The sequence below is a fragment of the Phyllostomus discolor genome, unplaced genomic scaffold, assembly GCF_004126475.2.
Source record: "Phyllostomus discolor isolate MPI-MPIP mPhyDis1 unplaced genomic scaffold, mPhyDis1.pri.v3 mPhyDis1_scaffold_24, whole genome shotgun sequence".
NCBI lineage: Eukaryota > Metazoa > Chordata > Mammalia > Chiroptera > Phyllostomidae > Phyllostomus > Phyllostomus discolor.
In genome coordinates this window covers 99,150-117,702 of record NW_023397510.1, presented here as the reverse complement: position 1 = coordinate 117,702, position 18,553 = coordinate 99,150, and the positions used below count along the sequence as shown (strand labels likewise).

Genomic DNA, 18,553 nt, shown 5'->3' with positions numbered 1-18,553 from the left:
CTATGCTGTACTTTACATCCTTGTGACTATTTTGTAACTGCCAATTAGTACATTTTTAATCCCTTCAGCTTTTCCACCCATTCTCCTAATACCCTTCCCATCTGGCAACCATCATTTTGTTTTCTATATCTGTGAGTATGCTTCTGACTTTTTGTTGTTGTTGTTAATTTATTTTGGTTTTTAGATTCCACATGTAAGTGAAATTATGTGGTCCTTGTCTGGCTGTCTTATATCACTTAGCCTAACACCCTCTGGGTCCATTCATGGTGTCGCAAAGGGTAAGATGTTCTTTTTGATGGCCATCTTGCTCCCCCATTTTACATTTCCTTTATTCATAGCAGTATTTACGTATAAGGAAAACTTACAGTTTATTTCTTTATTTCTGACCCCAAACCCATCTTGTGTAGTGCTTACATTCCAGTAAAGAAGCAATGACAAGAAAGGAAATTAGTAAAATTTAAGGTGTGTTAGAAGATTAGAAAGTGCTATGAAGACAAAGAAGTCTGAATGAGTAGAGGCAGGAGGGCTGGGGTGTAAGTCCCACATGGGGATGAGTTTGCGGATCTATATAAAAATCTGTATTCACAGAACTAAGATCTCCTGGCACAGAGTAGCCATGCAACAAATACGTTGCATGAATTTTTATATGCATGAAATAGGAACTCATGCACTTAGCTTTTCCCTATTAGATGTGGGAGCTCTCGCCCTGACCAGTGTGGCTCAGTGGGTTGGGCATTGTCCTGAAAAACTAAGGGTTGCCAATTCAATTCCTGGTCAGGGCACATGCCTTGGTTGCAGGTTTGGTCGCTGGTTGGGACACATACGAGAGGCAACCAGTCAATGTTTCTCACACCGATGTTTCTCCCCCTCTCTTTCTCCCTCCCTTCCCCTCTCTCTAAAAATAAATAAAATTTCTTCTTATAAAAGGAATCCAAAATGGGAGCTCTCAGTTTGGGAACAATACAATATTTTCCCAGACTACCATTAATCAGAGAGACATAGCCTGATCTCACCACAAAAATCCAATTCAAAGGCAAAAATTACAGTTTCCTATGGAGTGCTCCCCTGGTATGCTTTTATCACAAACACAATGAAATTAAATTTATTTAGCTTTTAGGAAACCATCAGAAGTATTTTATTAACTATATACTACATTAAAATGGTAAATGTACTAGACTTGATTAAACTAAACATTAGAAACATGGCTGAATATTTGTAGTTTTGGGAAACAATAGATAAGAAAGGGGAAATAGGGAAGTGATTTATATCTCATTTACTTCAACAACAGAAACAGTTATGATTGCGAGTCATGTTACCTTTTCTTACAGGTAAGAGGGTTTTTTCTTACCTATCAAAACAGTATTGCACAAAACTTAAAAAACTGGCTTTGCTTGAAGGGCCAGTTGTTCACTGCATTACAGACAAAGTGAGGCACTGTAACACACTTGGGAATTCTGCTCTCTGCCACATAGGAGTCAGAAATAGCCACATTTCACACTTGTAATCGTAGCCTGAAGCTAAACCAGTTTTATCTTTTAGAAGGAAGCATAAAGTGCAGGTGCCATTTTCCTTTTGAGAGAGGTGGTTGGTGTGCTCTGTGATCTTAGCAAGTGTTCCATCTCTTCTCAGCAGCAGAACACAACAGTGTGAGCTATTCAGGATGATCAGGCCATGCCTGACTAATAAGGAGTTTGAAGACTACAAGTTGAATGTGTGTTGTGGGAAATGGCATATTTCGGATTATGGAAGAATAAGAGGACAACAAATAAGAGTAAAGTAAAAGGGAATAGATCCAGTAAGGAAGTTGAGAGGATGTTAGAGAGATGGGTGGTCAACACACCATTTTTCAGGATGTCCAACAAGGTCAGAGTGTGAAATAAGAACACAATTAGGTGATTTGAACTTGGCAAAAAGGATACTTTTTCTGACAATAGTCTCAGAGCCAATTTCATATCTCTGTTTCTCAGACCGTAGATGAAAGGATTTAACACAGGGATGACTACTGTGTACATCAGAGGGACGATCATGTCCTTGTCAGTGGAGTTGCTTGATGAGTAAGAAAAGTGCAGAACCAAAATTGCCCCATAGAAGAGAGACACCATGGACAGGTGGGAGCCACAGGTGGACAAGGCTTTGCAATCCCTTTGGTAGAGGGACTCTCAGGATAAGAGGCTCTAGTATGGCCATAACAAACCAGGATGCCACTCAGTGGAAAAATGACAACCATAACCCCTTCAGTGAATATGACCAGCTCACAGGACAGCTCGAGTGGAATGGAGAGACTACAGAAAAAGTGGGGAATGATGCTGTCAGCACAGAAGGACACCTGGGCAAGGAGGAGGGTGTGCAACAGTGCACTGCCATAGGAGATAATCCAGGGACCAGCCACCAGCAGCACATACAGCCTCTCCCTCATGATGGTGGTGTATTGTAGAGGGTGACAGATGGCCACATACCTGTCATATGCCATCACTGCTTAATGAGGAAGAAAAGTACAGAACCAAAATTGCCCCAGAAGAAAATGATCAAGACAACCAAAAAATAAATAAAAATACAACTGAGAAATAAACTGTGGGTAGGAAATGAAGTGGTGAGTCTGCATGGTCATCAGCATTTTAGGGACAGTGACAGATGAGAAAGAGACATCAGAGATATCCTCAGTGTTACTTGCTTGCCGAATGTTGGACACATGGGAAGTAGTTCAGAATCTTGAACTCATACCACTGTTAATGACACGCTAAGTACAGCTTAAGATTTTGTTTCCTTTTTTTTTATTGTGAGAGTATATAGACAAAATTCCGGGTTCAAGAATTACTAGGGTACTTACATTATTTTCCTCTTTAGTCTAATTATGGTATTTATTTAAGACATAGTTAGGTTCATTTGTCTTCTTGATTCTATTTTGCTTTATGCACCACCTCTTCTATTTATTTTCTAGTGGCAAAAGACAACATGGTCATAACCGTGCTAATTATTATACTTACCTCCCATCTCTTCTGTCCACCTTCTCTGGGTAATCACCTCATTAGTTTCTGATTTATTCTTCTTGTGTTTCTTTTTGCTCAAATGGGCAGACATATATATATTTTGTATCCCCTTAATTTTTACAAAAACATTCAGTACTATAAGTGCCCTTTTGCATGCTGCTTATTTCCATTTAACAATATATCCAGGGGGGGAAAGATGGCTGCTTTACTCCAGGCAGCATGATTCTCGGCTTCTGTGAAGAGGAGGAAAACTCGTGAATCGGTGAAGGAACAGAGCAAGTGGCCTAGGTTACCGAAACATTTTTGGAAACAGGACATCAAAAATTCTTGCGATCATTGAAAAACCAGACGGTAAGGAGACTGCTTCAGGACAAAAGGGACCCAGGGATCAGTGCGGGGACCAGGGGGATTGCAGTCCCCAGGCCCGGTGCTCAGGGGTCTGCCTCAGGGCTCCCTGGAGAGGGGAGTCACAGCTCCCTCCCCGGAATATGGGGCTTGAGCAACACCAGGGGAGACCTTGTTGCTTGAAGGCACAGAGAGGCCGGTTGGACTGTGGGGGAAAAATCACACAGGGGCTGTGAACACCCACCCAGAGCCCTTGAGAAGTGAGTGCCTCCAGCCGGCACTACCAGGGGCAGCCTGGCAGAGTGCCCCCAACCCCTAGCCCTGTGGGAGTGTGGATCGGTGGAAAACTCAGACATTGCAGCCCCGATCCAGGAAAGGGCACAGGTGTCCTCAGGTTTCTGGAGCCTGCAGTGCTAAACTGTGGAAGCGCGCACCCCATCGGGAATCCTGACTCTTGCACTGTGAACCCAGAAGGGACTCGGCACTTAGTGCATTCCTAGAGCCTGAAACTCAAAAATTTGGTGGATGGGCGCACCCTTTTATGATCCCCAGAGATGGCACAGTAAATCCCAAAACGTCGAGGGTACTTCCTGAGCTCATAGAGCTGGAACCCTGCCAGGACCCCGGAGCCCGGGAGAACTCGGCAGTGAGCTCCGGAGAGCGAGTGTGCTCGGGAACGCCCAGGGCTCTGTAGGGGAAAGTCAGAAATGCCCTGGGGATAGTACCTGAGAGACTTACTGAGATTTGGCTGGGAAGAGTGATAAGCATTTCAAATGTCCCTCAGCCAGCTGAAGCCAGCAAGATCAGAAAAACTGGCCTGGCCAGTTAGAAACCAACAAGAGGTTTTTTTGTTTTGTTTTGTTTTGTTTTGTTTTGTGGCTGTTGGTTGATTGATTTTTATCTTGTGTTTTAAGTGACATTTTATTTTTCAATTCTTATTATTTTTATATCTCGCAATGCCTTATGTTTCTCTTCCATTCATCCTAGTATTATTCCTTCCACTCCAAATTTATCTCTCCTGCACTCCATCTTCTGTTTTTTTTCTTTTTTTTTTTTGATCTTGCGAGTTACTGTGAATTTGTATTATCTTTTTCTCACTTTTTCGACATTTTTTATTTTAATAGTATTTTGGTATTCTTTTTCTTTCTGTATAATCTTCTTTGCTTGGCTGGTTATACTGTCATTTGATAGGTTCCCCCTCGTATCTCAGTCACAGTGTGCTGAGAATTTACTATCCTTCATCTGTGTTCCATTAATACACCTCTCAAGGTTCAATACTCCTTATTCTTGTTATCTAGATCTCATCGATTCTGCCACAAGACTGATGCTTTACTATTACTGTTAATAAGACCTAGTTCATACAATTGTAATTACTACTCAACACCCCTACCTGATCTCAGCCCACTTTGCAATTTCCTGAACTATACTATTGTGGGGGTTGTCTCTATTCTTTTACACACTACTCCTATTTACTAATCTTTATTCCAACCCTACCTTAGAATCTGACCTCCCACAGCCTCACAGCTTGCGAATTCCAACTAACAATCCTCTCGTCCCCATTAAGAGTCTTACCTTCTTTCCATCCTTTCTAAAACATGGATAGTGGGGTGTAGGATCACGGTTAACACTATAAGGAGCCAAAGGATAACCCATCTCTTCTCTACTGGCTGCTAATGTAAATATCATAGTATACTGTCTTGCTGTCTTAAATCATTTTGCCTTACTCCTCCAACTGATCACAAAAAAGAGTAGGGGGAAGTTGTGAACACCAGGATACATGAAGGAGGCTGCACCCCTGAATCTCACAGGTATTCTACCACAGAAGTTCACACCATAATTACAGGGAACCAGAACAGATCAATTTAAGAAACAGAGGCTAACAAGAAGAAACCCACGAACAATGAGAAAACAAAGAAACAATCCCCAATGAAGGGAAAGGAGGACACCTCAGGAAAAATGCTAAATGAAATAGAGGCAACTCAACTATCAGATAGCGAGTTCAAAACAATGATTATCAGGAAGTTGAATGAACTCACAATGAGCTATCAGAAACTAGAGGGGAGCTACAACAATCTCATTGCAAACTATATAAACATGAAAAAGGAATTAGAAACTCTCAACAAGGGCAAGAGGAAATGAAGAATGCCATTTCTGAACTGAGGAACACAGTAGAAGGAATGCAAAGCAGGATTGATGAAGCAGAAGATTGGATCAGTGAGCTAGAGGACAAAGTAGAAAACAACACCCAGAGAGAGCAAGAAAAGGAAAAGAGGCTCAGAAAGAATGAAGAGGGATTAGGAGAAATGCAACACAATATGAATTGTAATAATATCCGTATAATAGGGATACCAGAAGGAGAAGAAGAAGAGCAAGCGATAGAAAACCTAGTTGAAAAAGTAATGAAGGAAAACTTCCCTAATTTGACAAGAGAAAAAGTCACACAAATCCAGGAAACAGAGAAAGTCCAAATCAAGAGGAACCCAAAGAGGCCCACCTCAAGACACATCATAATTAAAATGGCAAAATTTCAAGACAAAGAGAGACTCTTAAAGGCAGCAAGGGAAAAACAGGAAGTAACATACAAGGGAGCCCCAATAAGGTTAGCAGCTGACTTCTCAATGGAAACACTTCAAGCCAGAAGAGAATGGCAAGAAATATTCCAAGTAATGAGAACCAGAGGTCTGCAACCAAGGCTACTTTACCCAGCAAGGCTCTCAATCAAGATAGAAGGCCAAATAAGAAGCTTCCCAGACAAAAGAAGTCTAAAAGAATATGCCTCCACCAAACCAGCTCTGCAAGAGATTCTAAAGGGACTGCTTTAAGGAAGGGAAGGAAAAGAGAGAGAGAGAGGAACACACGTACATAAAAGACAATGAGTAAGTACCTATACATAATAATCTTAAGCGTAAATGGTTTAAATGCTCCAATCAAAAGACATAGAATAGCTGAATGGATAAGAAAAAATGACCCACATATATGCTGCCTACAAGAGACCCACCTCAGGATAAAAGAGCTGCACAGGCTGAAGGTGAAGGGCTGGAAACAAATATTCCAAGCAAATGGACAGGAAAAAAAAGCTGGGGTAGCAATACTCATATTAGACAAAATAGACTTCCAAAAAAGGTCCATAAAGAGAGACCCAGACGGTCACTTCATAATACTCAAGGGAAGAATCCACCAAGAAGACATAAATACTGTAAAGATATATGCACCCAACATAGGAGTACCCAAATACATAAAGAAAATCTTAGAGGACTTCAAGAAAGATATGGACAGCAACACAATTATAGTGGGAGATTTTAACACCTCACTATCAAAAATGGACAGATCTTCCAAACAAAATAGCAACAAAGATATTGTGGCATTGAACAATGGCCTTGATGAAATGGATTTTACTGATATATACAGAGCCCTCCATCCAAAAGAAGCTGAATACACATTCTTTTCAAATGCACTCGGAACATTTTGAAAGATTGACCACATGATAGGACACAAAACAAGCCTCAACAATTTCAACAAAATTGAAATCATACCAAGCATTTTCTTGGATCACAAGGGACTGAAGCTAGAAACCAACCCAAAGGAAAAACCAAAAACACTCAAAATCATGGAGATTAAATAGCATGCTATTAAGCAATGAATGGGTCAAGAATGATATTAGGGAAGAAATCAAAAGGTTTCTGGAAACAAATGAAAACGAACTCATAACACCCCAAAACTTATGGGACACAGCCAAAGCAGTCCTGAGAGGGAAGTTCATAGTGATACAGGCCCACCTAAAAAATTTAGAAACATTCCAAACAAACAACCTAACCCTATGTCTACAAGAACTGGAGGAACAACAACAGAGACAGCCCAGAGCAAGCAGAAGGAAGGAAATAACCAAGATCAGAGCAGAATTAAATGACATAGAGACTAAAAGCAGAATTCTAAGGATCAATGAATCCAAGAGCTAGTTCTTTGAAAAGATAAACAAAATCAACAAGCCTTTAAACAGACTCATCAAGAAAATAAAGAGAGAAGACCCAAATAATCACAATCAGAAATGAAAGAGGAGAGATTACAACAGATACCACAGAAATACAAAGGATTGTAAGAAAGTACTACAAAGAACTGTATGCCAAGAAATTTGAAAACCTAGGTGAAATGGACAAATTTCTAGAAAAATAGAATCTTCCAAAACTCAATAAAAAAGAAGCAGAAAGCCTGAAAAGACCAATAACAACAAAAGAAATTGAAGCAGTAATCAAAAAACTCCCAACACACAAAAGCCGTGGGCCAGATAGTTTCACAGGAGAATGCTACAAAGCATTTAAGGAAGAGCTAACCCCTATCCTTCACAGACTATTCCAAAAAATCCAAAAAGATGGGAGACCCCCAAACTCTTTTTATGAGGCCAACATCATCCTAATTCCAAAACCAGATAAAGACACAACAAAGAAAGAAAACTTCAGGCCAATATCACTGATGAACATTGATGCTAAAATCCTCAACAAAATACTGGCAAACCACATCCAACAATACATTAAAAAGATCATATACCATGACCTAGTGGGATTCATTCCAGGGATACAAGGATGGTACAATATTCGCAAATCAGTAAATGTAATACATCATATAAACAAAAGCAAAGACAAAAACCACGTGATCATATCAATTGATGCAGAAAAAGCATTTGATAAGGTACAACACCCATTTATGATAAAAAACACTCAGCAAAGTGGGAATACAGGGAACATTCTTCAACATAATAAAGGCCATATATGAGAGACCTACAGCCAACATCATTCTCAATGGGCAAAAATTGAAATCTTTTCCACTAAGATCAGGAACAAGACAAGGCTGTCCACTTTCACCACTTCTAGTCAATATAGTACTGGAAGTTTTACCCACAGTGATCAAACAGGAAAAAGAAAAAAAGGCATCCAAATTGGAAAGGAGGAAACACAACTGTCACTGTTTGCAGATGACATGATAGTGTACATAGAAAATCCTATAGACTCCACAAAAAAACTGCTTGACCTAATAAACGAATTTGGCAAAACAGTGGGATACAAAGTCAATATCCAGAAATCAAAGGCATTTCTGTGCACCAACAATGAAACAGCAGAAGCAGAAATCAATGAAAAAATCCCATTTGAAATAGCAAAAAGAAAAATAAAATATCTAGGAATAAACCTAACCAAAGAGGTAAAAGACCTGTATTTAGAAAACTACATAACACTCAGGAAAGAAATCAAGGAAGACACAAACAAATGGAAACATATACTGTGTTCATGGATTGGAAGAATTAAAATCATCAAAATGGCCATACTACCCAAAGCAATTTACACATTCAATGCAATTCCTATTATAGTACCAATGGCATATTTCACAGACATAGAACAAACACTTCAAAAATTTATATGGAATCATAAACAACCCCGAATAGCTGCTGCAATTTTGAGAAAAAAGAGTAAAGTAGGAGGGATCACAATACCTGACACTAAACTATACTACAAGGCCACTGTAATCAAAACAGCCTGGTACTGGCATAAAAACAGGCACATAGACCAATGGAACAGAACAGAGAGCCCAGAAATAAACCCAAGTCTCTATGGTCAGTTAATATTTGACAAAGGAGGAAGCAACATAAAATGGAGTAAAAATAGCCTCTTCAACAAATGGTGTTGGGGGAACTGAACAGGAACATGCAAAAAAAAAAAAAAATGAAACTCGAGCACCAACTTATACCATATACAAAAATAAACTCAAGGCGGATGAAAGTCTTAAATATAAAACATGACACCATTAAAGTCCTAGAGGAGAACATAGATAGGAAAATCTCAGATATTTCACGCAGAAACTTTTTTACTGACTTGTCTCTTAGAGCAAGGAGCATAAAGGAAAGAATAAACAAATGGGACGTCATCAAAATTAAAAGCTTCTGCACAGCTAAAGAAAACAGTATCAAAATTAAAAGAGAACCAACTGTATGGGAAAACATATTTGCCAATGATACCTCAGACAAGGGTTTAATCTTCAAAATATATGAAGAACTTACAAGACTGCACTCTAAGAAGACAAGAAATCCAATTAAAAAATGGGCAAAGGACTTGAACAGACACTTCTCCAAGGAGGACATACAGAAAATCCAAAGACACATGAAACAATGTTCAATATCGCTAGCTATCAGAGAGATGCAAATTAAAACCACAGTGAGATACCACTTCACACCAGTCAGAATGACCATCATAAACAAAGCAACAAACAAGTGTTGGAGAGGTTGTGGAGAAAAGGGGTCCTTAGTGCACTGTTGGTGGGACTGCAGACTGGTACAACCACTATGGAAAGCAGTATGGAACTTCCTCAGAAAACTAAAAATGGATCTGCCTTTTGACCCAGCAATTCCACTGCTGGGACTCTATCATAAGAATACTAAAACACCAATCCAAAAGAACCTATGCATCACAATGTTCATAGCAGCACAATTTACAATAGCTAGATGCTGGAAGCAACCTAGATGCCCATCAGTAAATGAATGGATCAAAAAACTGTGGTACATTTACACAATGGAATTCTATGTATCAGAAACAAGGAAGGAGCTCCTACCCTTTGCAACAGCTTGGATGGAGTTGGAAAACATGCTAAGCGAAACAAGCCAGGCAGTGAAAGACAAATACCATATGATCTCACCTTTAACAGGAATCTGAACAACAAAACAAAGAAACAAGCAAAATATAACCAAAGACACTGACATAGAGGACAGGCTGACAGTGACCACTGGGGAGAGAAGAGGGAATTTCAGGGGACAATGGGAAGGGTTCTCGGGAACAAACTTAAAGGACACATGACAAAAACTAGGGGGAGGGTGGTAATGGGAGGGAAGTGGGGAGGGTTGGGTAGGTGGGCTGGATTGGGAGTAAAAGGGAGAAAACTGTACTTGAACAATGATTAAAATAAAATTTAAAAAAAAGAAAAAAACCCAATATATCCAAATGTTTCTCCATATTGATTCATAGATATCTTTGCACTCAGGAAATTAAATTAGAGCCCTTGGTGGGGATTGGGGGTAGGCGTGGCTGAGTTTTTAAAGCTCCTAGGATTGAAAACCACTTGGGACATCCACCTAGCATTGAGAAACATCCCCTAAAAGATGGGAATGGGGTGACCCTGTGGTTAGGGCTGAGCGGCTCTGCCTGTGTGGAGTAGACCATTACGGGGTGGGAAGCTGCAACGTGGAATCACCTCATTTCTACAGTGCATCTTATGGCTAACTTGCCATTTATGTTAGCAGAGTGTCCATTAATTCACCTAACTCATGCTTATTGCACTCTACCATGTGCTGGGCTTAAATTTAAGATCTTAAAGATGAACCAAATAGCCATGGTCCCCTTTTTTTCCCATGGATTTTACAGGGAGAGTCATAATTAACTAAATAAAAACTCAGGAGATGGTGTTTTAGGCTGGAGTGATGAACTGTGCAAAAGCCTGCAGGTGGGAATGTAGATGGAACGTTTGAAAAACCGAAAAGTCAGTGGGGCTGGGACTCGGAGAAGGATGGGGACCGAGGTGTGACTGAGCCAGAAGGCAGGTAAAGGACAAACAGGGGACACGGACAGACCATGCTGAAGTTTTCATTTTCGTTTTTTTCCCTAAAAGCAGTGAGTTGCTACTGAGAGGTTTAAGGAAGGACTGAGACATGACGAAATTTTCATTTCAAAAGATCACTCTGATTGCTGTGAGCAGAGGGATTGAAAGGGACATGAGTGAGCAGCGTGGTCACAGTCCAAGATAGGGATGATGGCAACCTGTGAAGAAGGGGCACCTGTGGCACTGGGGATAGGCGCAGCAAGCTGCCTCTGAGCAGGCAGAATGCTGGGGACACTAAGGAAAGCTCTGGGCATCTTCCAGGCAGGGCTGCCATTTCAGTTAGGTGTGTATTCTTAATCTAAATATTTCATCAGACATATGCTTTACATATATTTTCTCCCTTTCAGTGGCTTGTCTATTCATTCTCTTAGTGGTATATTGGAAGCACAGGACTTCAAAAAATTGTTTTAAAGATTTTATTTATTTATTTTTAGGGAGAGAGGAAGGGAGGGAGAAAGGGAGAGAAACATCAGTCGGTTGCCCTTTGCATACCCCTGGTCAGGGACCTGGCCCACAGCCCAAGCATGTGACCTGACTGGGAGTTGAACTGGCACCCTTTCAGTTTGCAGGACAACACCCTACCCACTGAGCCATACAAGCCAGGGCTGGAACTTTTTATTTGGATGAAGTCCATTTATCCATTTTTTTTTCTACTACTGCTTATGCCTTTGGGGTCATACCTAAGAAGCCATCATGTGAGGTAAGTCACAGATTCACTATCATGCTGTCTCCTAAGAGTTTTGTAGTTTTAGTTCTTCACTGAGGTCTGTGATCCATTTTGAGTTAATTTTTGTGTGTGATGTGAGGTAAAGATCCAACTTCATTCTTTTGCATTGAGGTAACCAGTGGTCCGAGTACCATTTGTCGAAAACACGACTCTTTCTCCGTCCAATGGTCCTGGCAGCCTTGTTGAGAATAAAGTGACCAACCTCAACGATTGTGAACATCTCCTTTATGTTATTCTTGGTCTTAGGGCAGGAATGGGAAGCGTAGATGAAGCAACAGAGGAGCTCACAAGAGAAACAGATCATGTCCAGGTGATCAGAGTGAACGGGGGTGAGAGGGGGTTTTTCTGCAGACCCTGCGGGACTCAAACAGGGTGGGCCTGGAGTGGAGGGAGGTGCCACAGAGGGAAAAATAGCACTCAGGCCAGAGGCTCTGGGGAGAAAAGCGTATGGTGTATAAGAGTGAATGACAGGTCAGAGGTACTCAGCCTCCCATTTTCTAATAATCACGTGACATGGAACAGGGAAGAAACTCCTGTAGAAAATGAGAGATGTGAGGGAGATGATTACTTTAATATTTGATATTATTCTAAAATATATTGTTTAAAAGTCCTATGTCATTTCAGTAAAAATAACACATTATATACTAAAAACCACTGAACCATATCTTTTAAAAGGATGACTTTTATGGCATATGGATTGTGTCTCAATGAAACACTAAAAATAGCAGGTCACACTGAAAATAGAAAACAGGTCATGGGAACTCTGCACAGAGGAGGATTTCCCATGATAACACTGGCAGGAGGGTCACAAGGAGATTTTTTAAATCGGTTGCATCTATGTAAGTTGAAAAATTATGTATGTTGAAAGATCAAAAAGAAAACTGAGGGAAGCAAAGGTGATTGGGCAAAGCTTGCATCATAAGTAAGAAAGTGTAGAGTTTAAAATTCTAATATAGAAAGGAGTGAGAGAAATCTTTAAAGTAGTTAAATGGCATGAAGAAATAATGAACAGAAGAACAAATAAAATTTATTTATAGACAACAGTTAGTAAGCAAAAATAATTAAACAAAAAAGAGGTACCTTTTTGCTTATTATATTTGCAGCAATTAAGTAAAAAAATAGAACAGAAAGTACTAGTAGGATGCAGAGAAAAGAGGACTCTTGAAGAATGTCTGCTGGAATGCAAATCATTAACAGTTTTGTGAACTCTTTAAAATACATATGTTTATTGATGAGAGAGAGAGAAAGAGAAAGAGAGAGAGAGACATTCATGCGCTGACTGGAGATCAAACCCAAAACCTAGGCATGCGCCCTGACTAGGGATTGAACCCCCAAACTTTTGGTGTATGGGATGATGCTCCAACCACATGAGCCACCCTGGCCAGGGCCAGTTTTGTCAACTCTTTTGCCAACATGTATCATGAACTAGAAAAATGTTCCACCCCACAACTTCACTTCTTAAAATTTGCTGTAAGAACCTGGGAAAATCTATGTACGTAGGTTTATTTACAATGATTTTCATTGTGTCATTATTTAGAATAGTGAGAATAATTAGAAGACTCTAATAATCCATAATGGAAGATTATATATAAATATGGTACCTTCTTTTGCTATAATATTAATTATGAAAATGTTTATGAAGATTTAATAATAATAGTATAGAAAACATTATCTTATAAGATCATGTGAAAAAGTCAGCAGGTTAACAATATTAGATAAACACACAGAGAAAAGGGCCATAAGAATTTGTGTAAAGTATTCACAGTGGTTTCTTTTAAGAAGGGATTATTTTTTAAATATTTTAGACATTTACTATAATGACATGAATGAGTTCTCAGTTGGAAAAAAATAAAACAGAGTTTAAAAAGTAAAGAATAAAGACTGGTCACAACTAACAAATAAGAAACAGAATCACCCATCAGGGACAAAGATCTAATCCCAGATATGTGACAGTAGACAAATCTCTAAATCTTTCTGGACCTGGGATCCTTTTCTAGAATATTCTTGCCCTTTCAGGCCACACACAGTTCTATGTACTTGGTGTCATATTCTCCATGTCAAGACCAATGAGTGAGTTTCTTCCCAGGCAGGGTCAGAATTGGTCTCTGAAGCCCAGTGACTTAGACTGAGGTTCTGACCTGCCTAGTCTTGCCATCATTTCTTGTTGTCAGGGACAAATTCACAGTCCAACACTATGCTCTTGTTGGGTTTCTTCTTAGAAGCCAAGTGTTTGCTGGCATCTTTGGTATTCCCAGCTCTGGGTAGAATGTGCTTGGAAACATAGATCCACGTACCAAGTCGCCTTGTAGGGACTTCTGGTCACTCCTTCCCTCTAGGCTGCAGCTCTGTCCTTGGCCAGTGGGTCCAATGCCAGTCCTGCAGAGTCAGAGTCTTCATTTTCTTGCATCTTCTTGTAAGGCTAAGCATCCATCGTGAGCATGAGTCTTTCAGATTTCTAAGGGTCAAGTCCAGGGAAGAAGGTCTGTTGAAAAGTCTGGACTTCTACTCTGGGGAAAGATTTGTATGGGGTAGAACATCTTGCCCAACCAAAGAGTTTCCACAAAGCCCCTTTCATGTCCCTATTCCTCAGGCGATAGAGAAAGGGGTTTAGAATGGGGGTCACCACTGTGTATATCACAGGTGCCACCATTCCAGTGTCTACTGAATAGGAGGATGAGGGATGGAAATATTCCAGAAAGAGTGTACCATGGAAGAGAGTGACCACTGACAGGAGAGGGCCACAGGTGGAGAAAATGTTGTGTTTCCCCCAAGCAGAGGGGACCCTGAGGATGGTGTGGATCACATGGGCATAAATGACCAGGACGCAGGATTGAGGGACTGCACCTGAAAGGGCTGCTTGCAGTGGCCTGAAAGGTGAGTGTGTGAACAGGCCAGTTTGAGGAATGGGTGAAAATCACAGAAGCGTGGGATGGAATGGGAGGCACAAACACAGGAGAGTGAGTGAGGAGGCCAGGAGGTGGGAGCAGGGCCAGGATGCAGAGACCAGCCCCCAGGCAGTGCTGGGGACATGGAATTGTGGGGTAGACAGCTGATTGTGTAGCGGTCATATGCCATCACAGCCAGCAGAGAGTCATCCAGCAGGGCCAACGCCATGAAGAAATATCTCTGCATGAGGCACCCAGCATAGGAGATGGTGTGGTGCTGTGTCTGGATGTTCACCACACCTTGGGGACAATGGAGCAGGAGAAGCAGGTATTGATGAAGGACAGGTTGGCCAGGAAGAAGTACATGGGGGTGTGGAGGTGCTGGCCAGTGCTGTGGCCAGGAGGATGAGTAGGTTTCCCACCAGGGGGACCAAGTACATGCCCAGGAAGAGCCAGCACAGGAGGGACTTCTGTTCTGGGCATTCAGAGAAGCCTAGGAGCAAGAAGTCCGAGACGCTGCTTGGGTTCCTAATTTCCTTTTAAGGCAGAGAAATTAGAGAAGGATCTTCCTTAAGGAAAGATAGACTCTCAATATGGCAGAGTCCAGGCACTGTGGTCTGGTTTTCTCTATTCCTTGAAGAAGTCACTGAGATTCACTAGTAGCTGTAACTGCTGGTTTGCACACCTGTCCAGATATGAGGGCTATAGACTATGATAATGAGGCATCAGGGTGGAAATGTACTTTGGGTTCTAGATTCCTGCAAATTTTCCCCGTGGTTTGTCTGAAAGAGACCCAACTGGGATTCACTTGAAAGAACATCTACAAATGTAATTCACTTTTAAAAAACTTTGGAACACTTTTACTCTTAATTTCATCATCTTAGTGTGGAGCTCATTTTGGGGCCACGTATACACTAGGATTTACTCTGCAAAACAAGGTGCTCAGTCTATATGTTTGTGAGTGTGTATTTGGGGAGATGAAAGCAGGGGCCAGCTTAGAATTAGGGCTCTCCAGGTGGGCTGGGAGGGCTCTGGCCCCCTTTGGTGTTGAAGGTCATTTTAATTAGTGTGTTTATGACAATGTTGCAAATGGAAAAGCACTTTATCGTAAGGGCACATCATTTTTATTTTAATCATCAATCTCACCATTAACATCTTTTGTTTAGTTTCTGGGCTTTGGCATATGATGTTGGGATGGAAATCCTTTCTCTGTTTCTAGTTCTCAGTCCGACCTTGGCCAGTTACTTAACTCTGATCTCTGTTTCCTGGTTTGTAACCACATTGGCAGTCTATTCCATGATGGCATAGAATCATTGAAGTTATTATCACAATAACACATATGGAGGGCCAGTTACGCTGCCATTAAGGGGAGTGGCGTGACTGTCGTGGTCAGCAGTAGTTGATGAATTGTGAACCTGAGACACAGGATGTAGTGAAAAAGCATCAGATGAGTTTCCTTACAGCTCTGTTCCTCAACGCCATTTAAACCTGGGACATGTTTACTCCTCCTGACCCTCGCCTTTCTTATCTATAAGATAAAGATAAAACCCCACCTGATAAGCCTGTTGAAGAGACCAAAATCTGGAATCAGTTGAAGTTTGTTCATGGACCATGATGTGCAATGAAGATGAGAAATTCCAATAAAGTGAGGGTGCTTTGTCGCTGTGTCCTGGTCACTGCCTGCAGGCTCGGCTTGTAAGTCGTGAGATGTCAATACTAAAAATCATCGTCATCACTGTCATCATCATTATCAACATCACCTTTGAAGGATTATGACTACTCAGAACTGTCAATGGCAAAGTACTTGTTTTGGCATCTGGAAACCAAGTATAAGCTTAGACAAATAACTTCATCATAAGAGTCCCCGCATTATTAATTGTAGAATGGGAATAAATAAGTCTATCTTAACAGTTATTTGCTGACTCAAATTTCATGAAAAAGAAAGGGTATGAATGAGGGTAGTCAACTTTAAGCAGATGTAGAGGAGGTAATCACTGGCATTGGCCTAGCGTGGCGGTTGAGAGTGATTCTGGGAAGCACGCCTGTCTGAGTGGACTGAGAGTGAATCAGGCTATGTTACTGTGCTAGGGCTATGCCCTGGTTACTGATGGGGCTGGGGAAGGGTGGTCCGAGACCCACTCTCCACCGTGCCTTCCGTCTGGACTGTCAGGGATGTGATGAACACCAGGACTAGACGCCCCTCATGGTGATCAGAGAGCTAGAAAATGATGGGCAGATAGGGATATAGGAAAGAAAAGGGAAAAAGAAAAAGGGAAAAGCTCTCTGCCCTGTGTGTATGTGTATGTTCCATGGGTATGTGTGTGCCCATGTGTGTGTACATGTGAGCCTTAGGTAGACTCTGCTCTCCCTCTCCATCCCTTTGCCTCACTTGCTACCTGGAGATGCTGGCTAGCCCCAGTCTCTGACATTTCCAAAAAGCAGATTGGGGCCCTGGCTGGTATAGCTCAGTGGATTGAGCGTGGGCCTCTGAATGAAAAGGTTGCTGGTTTGTTTCCAAGTCAGGGCACATGCCTGGGTTGCAGGCCAGGTCCCCAGTAGGGGAAATGTGAGGGGCAACCACACATAGATGTTTTTCTCCTTCCGTTCACCTCCCTCTAAATAAATAAATAAAATCTTAAAAAGAAAAGCAGATTGGGTTTGCTGTCCCATTGTCTTCCCAAGAAGTCACAGCTGGAGTCCCAGAGCCTTTATCTGCCTCTAGGAATAGCACAGACCGAAGGCTCAGGTATTTATGACATCTCAGGCACAGGAGCCAGGAGGAGCTGCTGACTTTTCTCAGGCCATGTCACCTGGGACCTATGTTCCAACCTCTTCCTTAGAAACAAGACGGGGCAATTATCCAGCCCCCAGCTCTTCTTTTTAGACTGTGGCCATCAGTTCCAGCAGTGTCACTGATGGCTCTGTTCAGAATGATCAGAGCTGGGCCCCGTGGGGTATTCCTGGTCTCTCCCTCAGGTGAGGTGCGGTTGGGATCCACCCTTCCAGCCTTAACCCTGAATAGGCCCCATCTCTTTTATGAAGTCCACTCTTTCTAATTAAGACTCTAATCCTCAAGAATGAAATACATTATGTCCTAGAAAATATGTAAAAAAAATAAAGATAAAATAGATTAGGGGTCAGGATCATTGCCTTCAAATGTCATGCAGAAGAGACAACATTCGTATTTTCTATGACCCCAGAGAACAGAGATGTGAATAATATGTAGACTCTATCTAAGGCCCAGGGCGCGATTCTGCATTTATTTATCTTCGTTGTAAATGTATCTTGCATGTAAAAGAGTGTATAAAAGTATTTATGTGCTGTTTAAAGAATAATAATAAAATTAATGTCCATTCTTCCGCCACTCTGCTTTAAGCTTTAAACAGTACCTAGCTGAACCCTCTAGAAGCCTCGTGAGCCCCTCTTTTAAATCACGTGCTTTGTTGGCAGTGGTCGTGGGGAGGACGTGACCGCCGGCTGACCTGAGAGCTTCATCCGGGCAATCGCAGTCTCCTCACCGCCCCCGCCCTCGGCTTGGACCGGAAGTGCTCCCCGCCATTCCCGCCGTGGCAGACGTGTTCTCGGGCGCAGCCTCGAGAGAGTCGCGAGGTGTTGAGACGGTCTGCGCCATACACGTGACTCAACCCCGTGAAAGCCTCTGGGTAACTTGAAGATTCCAGCGGGCCGGGGCGGAGACCTCCTGACCTTGTGGCACCCGGGAGCAGCCGCGTAAGTTCTCTTGCTGGTTACTCTGCCCCCTGCCCAGCGGACCTGGAGAGGCCTGGTCTCTCTCATTGGGCGCTCAGGGTCCTCCGTGGTGCCGGCTCGCTTGCCGTCTGGCGTACCTAGGTGTCTTAACTGTGTGCGGTAGTGGTTGGATTCGCCCCCTTTTGCCCTTTTTCTGGAGGGAATTAAACTTTCTGTAGCCTTCCGTAAATTGCTTGTTTCGCTCAACCTTATCCATTGAGATTTATTCC

General features: G+C 41.9%; 1 protein-coding gene across 1 annotated transcript; it reads right to left on the bottom strand.

Annotated features, from left to right (window-relative positions):
- Positions 1–1,285: 1,285 nt before the first annotated feature.
- Positions 1,286–18,371, bottom strand: LOC114489703 (olfactory receptor 1J4-like). Its single transcript, XM_028503562.2, is given in 3 exon segments — positions 1,286–2,137; positions 2,140–2,670; positions 18,059–18,371. Coding segments are annotated over 3 exon segments (1,302 nt in total). The 3' UTR covers positions 1,286–1,679.
- Positions 18,372–18,553: the final 182 nt, after the last annotated feature.